The sequence below is a fragment of the Polistes canadensis genome, unplaced genomic scaffold (genome assembly GCF_001313835.1).
Source record: "Polistes canadensis isolate GaletaPanama2010 unplaced genomic scaffold, ASM131383v1 scaffold_995, whole genome shotgun sequence".
NCBI lineage: Eukaryota > Metazoa > Arthropoda > Insecta > Hymenoptera > Vespidae > Polistes > Polistes canadensis.
This window is the reverse complement of record NW_014570542.1, coordinates 919-7,660: the sequence shown is the minus strand read 5'-3', so window position 1 is coordinate 7,660 and position 6,742 is coordinate 919. Positions and strand designations below refer to the sequence as shown.

The 6,742-nt window shown below is 28.7% G+C and overlaps 1 protein-coding gene across 1 annotated transcript; it reads left to right on the top strand.

Moving 5' to 3' along the window:
- The first annotated feature begins 655 nt into the window (after positions 1–655).
- Positions 656–3,460, top strand: LOC106792873 (piggyBac transposable element-derived protein 4-like). The gene is made up of 2 exons (XM_014759407.1): positions 656–1,272; positions 1,348–3,460. The coding sequence occupies exon 2, from the start codon at positions 1,352–1,354 to the stop codon at positions 3,128–3,130; it is 1,779 nt and encodes a 592-aa protein (XP_014614893.1). The 5' UTR covers positions 656–1,272; positions 1,348–1,351; the 3' UTR covers positions 3,131–3,460.
- Positions 3,461–6,742: the final 3,282 nt, after the last annotated feature.

Below are 6,742 nucleotides of genomic sequence, written 5' to 3'. Positions count from 1 at the left end.
CTGTGAGATATAATATTACGAATGATTTAATATTAATAATGATGATAATAGTAATTTAAAAAAAAAATTTATAATAAATAATGTTAGGATAGATTTGATATTACGTGTAATCAAATGACACGTTTTTTGTAATTTGTACAAAATGTGGTGTTTAATGAAAATACATGAAATATATATTATTTATTTATAAATAAAAAGTTTTTGTGATATCTAATCAGTGAAAATCTCATTCTATATTAAGATATATATATATTTTTTTTTTTTTTTAATGAATTTGATAATTTATTATACAACTGTGATTTAATATTAAACCTAACACGTGCGGTCAAATAACACGTGTTCTATAATTTGTTCAAGATATGTGGTTCATGTGGTTAAAAAACGCATAAAATATATATTATTTTTTTATAAATATAAGGAAAGCATTTTTGTAATATCCAATTGGTTAAAATCTAATTCTACATTAAGACATATATATAATTTTGTTTTCAATGAATTTTATAATTCATTATACACAACTGTGATTTAATATTAAACCTAACAAGTGTGGTCAAATGACACGTGTTTTGTATTTTGTACAAAATGTGGTGTTTAATAAAAGTATATGAAATTTATATTATTTATTTATAAATAAAAGGAAAGCATTTTTGTGATATCCAATTAGTTAAAATCTCATTCTATTTGGTTCAAATCTCATTCTATATTAAGACATATATATACATTTTTTTCTTAATGAATTTAACCCTTTGCACTCCGCTGTCCCCTCTCAGGGGACATCGTAATTCTAGCATATCACTCGGATGTCCCCTCTCAGGGGACATTCAAGTTTGTTAGTGATTACGGCGTATTGAGTTATTTCCGCGCAACTTTTTGAGACATACATCTTTCCCTGAAGTTTTCTCTTGAAATGGCCCAAGCAATCGAATCAGAATATCGTAAAATTACTAACCGATATATACAAGAAATGTCGGCGGGTTTTGTGTTAGTCAAGAACATGAGACGCGCGCTCACGACGGTCCGAGCACTTTTCGAAACCACTTGAGAAGAGCGATAAGGGGAGCAGGTAGAAGAAAGGTCGGTATGCGAAGATAGCATGCACTGTATAGTGTGATTTATATTTATAAATAAACAAGTCTAAATCTGGAGGAAAAGATTTTCAAAGCCGAGCTCAGTCTGGTTTGAAGCTTTGAGCAGTAGACAAAGAGTAACGAGTGTGAAAATCGAAAAAGTGATTCTTTCTTAGTGAAAAATTGTTTGGTGAAAGCTATTTTGGTAAATATCATCTTGTGAATTAGTAAGAACAATAAGAAATTTTCAACCCATGTATTTATTCATATTTTTTATTAGAACAATGGCAAAGCGTCCAACCACGAGTGAGTCTCTAGAGACCAATAGTAGTGAAGATGACCTCCAGATAGACTTATATACCGAAATATTAGAAAGACTAACGGTAGAAGAAAATGAAAGCAGTGGTAGTGATATCCTTCCACGAAGAAGGCGACGAAGAGTTCGTATAAATAGCGACAGCGATGAAAGTGAGGCAGAAAAAAACACACGGCAACAGGACAACGTATCGTCAGGTGAAGAGTGGGAGGATATTACTGAATCGGGCGTTCCCCCAGCCACAATAAATTTTGATCTACATGAAGAAACAGCCGGACCACAGATACCAACTAACACAAAAGAGCCCATAGACTACTTTAGACTATATATTACTGGAGAATTAGTAGACAGCTTTATAAAAGAAACGAACAATCATGCCAAAGAAGAAATTGCAAAGAAACAGCTTTCACGAAAATCAACTTGGCACAAGTGGTACGATATCACCAAAGAAGAATTTTTAGCCTTCATTGCCGTCATCCTGAATATGGGATTGATGCAGCTCCCCAACATCCAAGAATACTGGTCAACTGCTGACAATAGTAGAATCCCTTTTTTTCCGGAAACATTTACCAGGTCGAGATTTAAGCAGATATTTTTGATGTTACATTTGAAGAAACCAACGCAAGGAAGTGCAACGATAAGAACGCGTATTCAAAAAGTCAGCAACTATTTAGAATATATAGATGGAAAATTCAGACAATATTTCATACCGTATAAAGCAGTCGCTTTGGATGAATCAATTGTAAAATTCAAAGGCAGAATAGCATTCATCACCTATAATCCGAACAAGCCAACAAAGTGGGGTATACGCATATATGCGCTGGCGGACTCAAAAACAGGATATTTGTTCACAATACTTCCATATTACGGCAGCATAACTTCAGATGATATATCCCGATCGGATCTTCCAGTAAGCACAAGGATTCCAATACATTTATTCCAGAAATTATTAGAGAGAGTTCCTGCTGCAAAAGGGTACCACATGTTCACCGACAGGTACTATACCAGCATCCTTTTAGCGGAAGAACTGCGAAAGATGAATTGTCATCTTACTGGCACTATAAAAATCAATAGAAAAGGCGTACCGCCACAAACAAAAAAACCCAAATTTTCAATAAATATAACAGTCGCATACAGGAAAAATAATACCACGCTTCTTGCGTGGAAAGATAAAAGAATCATTACCATGCTCACGAATTATTATAGCACTCAAGTACAATCTACCCACAGAACATTACGCGGTGGTAATGTCGTAATAGTGAAAAAGCCGGATATGGTTTTAGAATATACGGCAAATATGGGTGGTGTGGATCGTGCGGATCAATACGCTTCGACGTATTGTTTCCTCCGTAAATCGTTGAAATGGTGGAGGAAACTATTTTTTTTGGGGTTGGAAATGTGTGTCATAAATTCATACATCTTATATTGCATCTCAAAAGAAACAACTAATGAAACGCCAATGACACACTACAAATTTGTCAAAACACTAATTGACCAATTGAAAGGCGATTTTCATATGTCAAGAACGCGCCCATCCACATCTTCTGCGGACAACAGATTAGATAATAAATTACATCTTCCAGATGTGGGACGAAGAAAACGAGACTGTATAGTATGTTCTAACAGGAAAACACCTGGTGGCAGGCGACAAACAAATTATTGTTGTCAAACATGCACCAACCAGCCCGCAATGCATATTGGGGAGTTTTTTAAGATGTATTATACTCTGCAAAATTATAAACAATAAAATATTGATTTTTTTTAAAATAAACATTTCTCGATCTCAGCCAATTGATATCAGTCCAATATCATTATAATACGTTAATTAGTTCTAATATTATAATAAGTTATACGAGGGTTTGTAAATGTTTGTTTCTCCTGTAAAGTGGCGCTGAGTAGCTGATAGCCAACGTCCAAAATCGGGCGGAGTGCAAAGGGTTAATAATTTATTATACAACTGTGATTTCATATTAAACCTATCACGTGTGGTTAAATAACACGTGTTCTATAATTTGTACAAAACATGTGGTTTATGTGGTTTAAACGCATAAAATAAATATTATTTTTTTATAAATATAAGGAAAGCATTTTTGTAATATCCAATTGGTTAAAATCTAATTTTTTATTAAGACATATATATAATTTTTTTTGCAATGAATTTTATAATTTATTATACAACTGTGATTTAATATTAAACCTACCACGTATGGTCAAATAACACGTGTTCTGTAATTTTTACAAAACATGTGGTTAAAATGCATAAAAAGGTACATTATTTATTCATAAATAAAAGGAAAATATTTGGTTCGATATCCAATTGGTTAAAGTCTCCTTCTATATTAACATACGTGTTGTTCTTTTTTTTTTTCAAACAATATGAATAGGTATACATGAACTGTCGATAAGTTTAGTGTTAAGGTTTAGTATTGGTTATTTAATTTTTAAATAACAAAAAAGAACTATGAAATTATCTCAATTTTAATACGATACTATATATCACAAATTATTTCATAAACATCTTTATGAAAAAAAAAAAAACAAAAAAAGAACGAATAAACAATTAACAATGATAAATAAATAATTGTATTTTAAATTAGTCGCGAATCGTATAAAAAAAACACCGTAAGTTAATAATTTCAAACTATCGTTAAACACGAGTACAAAATTGATCAGTATTCTTTTTTTTGTTTTTCTTACGAAAAACAAATACATTCGTTCGGTATTTTTTTTCTATTTAAATGATAGGAACACACTCAACATTTAAATGATAGGTAGATTTAAAGTGTTAAAATTATTAATATTTTATTTCTCAAGGATATAATTTATACTAATAGATAAAAAAAAAAAAATACACAAAAAAAAAAAATTAAACGAACTAATGTGAATAAATTTCCTTTTCACTTGTTAAACAATTTGAATTCCTTTCTAGTTTAATTACGTTTCTAGGAATAGAATAGGATCTTGTATTAATAGAAAGGGATATTTGTGTTTTTCTTTTTTCCTAATGATTCGAGATAGAAATTTTCCAAGATTGGATCGAAATCGGTTTCTTCTTTCTTTATAATATCACGCGAAACGATTCGACCGTGCGAGATCCTCTGAACTTGGAAAGCGTTGCTCCACTTTCTGTCGCAAATAACTTTACTACGACACATGTGTCTCTCTCTCTCTCTCTCTCTCTCTCTCTCTCTGTTCAAATAAAACCAAAGTATATTGTTCACGTATGTAAAATACAATCTTTCAACAAAAAAGAAAAAAAAAAATACGAAAATAATAAAAGTGGTGCAAACCTTTTGTTTGATTGTTGTTGTTTCGAATAAAATTTAAAGTTAGCATATTAATCAATTTAAAAATAACAATTAATTATATGTATCACACACACACGCACACACATACAAGATATGTAATTTGATTATATAAATTTTCTTTTACGAGAATTTAATGAAAATAATATATATTTACTTTTTTTTGTAGATAAGAATCATTTAATTTCAATTATGTAATATTAAATGACATTTACAAATATATTTTTTGTATAATACCAATTTTTTTTTTATAAGTAATAAGAAGAAATAAAATAGTAATAGCATCTTTTATTTTGAACGTTTATTATATTAATATATTCATGGAAATGTAATTTGAAATCTCGTTTAAAGATTTTTCTCTTGTATCCCATTCATTTATTAACTGAATTTAATTGATTTTAACCACGTAATACTTACACTTTAGTTTTTTCATAATCAATCGCTATGTAATTTATTTTATTGGCCAATTTTGATTAGAACAAAACATTAACAGTTTTTAAGATATTAAATATTGAGTAGTTAGAAATAAAAAGTTTACAGTAAATTAATCACAAATTATGTGATATTTCATATAAAAAAAATATAATAGACTTATACATCACTTTCAAAATAAACAATCCATGTATATGTATCTTTTTTTTAAATTAGAACAAAATTTATAAACTAAAATGAAATTTCGAACAATTAATCTGCACATCATTTCAAATTCTTTAATTGAAACAAAACAAAAGAATAAACTTTAAAAAATCGATTATCAAAATATTACTATATTTACTTAAATTATATAGTATATCAAAATATTACTATTAATTTTATTAAATTATATAGTATATCAAAATATTACTACTATATTTATTTAAATTTAATTAATATCAAAATATTACTATAATATTATTAAATTTTTTGTTTTAAAAATTAGAATAWTYAATTTAATTTGATATTGTAGAGAAATTTATTCGAACAATTAATCCGCAAATCGATTTAAAATCTAATCAATATAACAAAAGAAAAAACAATAAATTGAAACAATCGATTACTAAAATATTACTATATTTATTTAAATTTAATTAATATCAAAATATTACTATAATATTATTAAATTTTTTGTTTTAAAAATTAGAATAWTYAATTTAATTTGATATTGTAGAGAAATTTATTCGAACAATTAATCCGCACATCGTTTTAAAATCTAATCAACAAAACAAAAGGAAAAAAAAATAAATTAAAACAATCGATTACTAAAATATTACTTTCACACACGTACACACACATATATATATTTAAATTAGAATACAAAATTTCATTCGATATTATACAGAATTGTTCTCGATCAATTAATCTACACATCGTTTTAAAATCTAATTGACAAAACAAAAGGAAAAAAAAATAAATTAAACCACCGATTACTAAAATATTACTTTCACACGTAACACACATATATATATTAACATTAGAATACAAAATTTCATTCGATATTATACAGAATTGTTCTCTCGAACAATTAATCCTCACATCAATTCAAAATTTAATCAAAACAAAATAAAAAAGAAATCAATTATCAAAAATATTACTGTTTCACACCTACACTACCATAAATCATCACAACCGTTGTATCTTATCTACAATCATTGTCCTTGAGATGTGTAAAAAAAAAAAGAAACCTTTTTTTTAATCGAATAACGGTAGGTGAGCGTAAGTTTATTGTAAATAAAAAAATTCTTCTTAGGATTCTCTTTCGACATCCTTCGAAATCAGTTGTGTTATTTTCTCTGTTTGTGTTTGTGTTGTGTTATGTTGCGTTGATCCTGACGAACAACCCGTTATCATTCGCGGACCATCTCACCGGATATATCGCAACTCTTGAGCTCTTTTTCCACGCTATTGTATGGAAATGTCAGAAAGAAATCTTTCGCGTGTGTGTTCATTCAAGATCCTCGTCCTTCCCCCCCCCCCGCTTCCCCATCACCCGTCTTATTCTGTTTGTCTCAAAGCTCTTAACTATTGTACAGAATAATTCAAAAATTTGTTGTTTTTTTTTTTAATATCAAACCTTA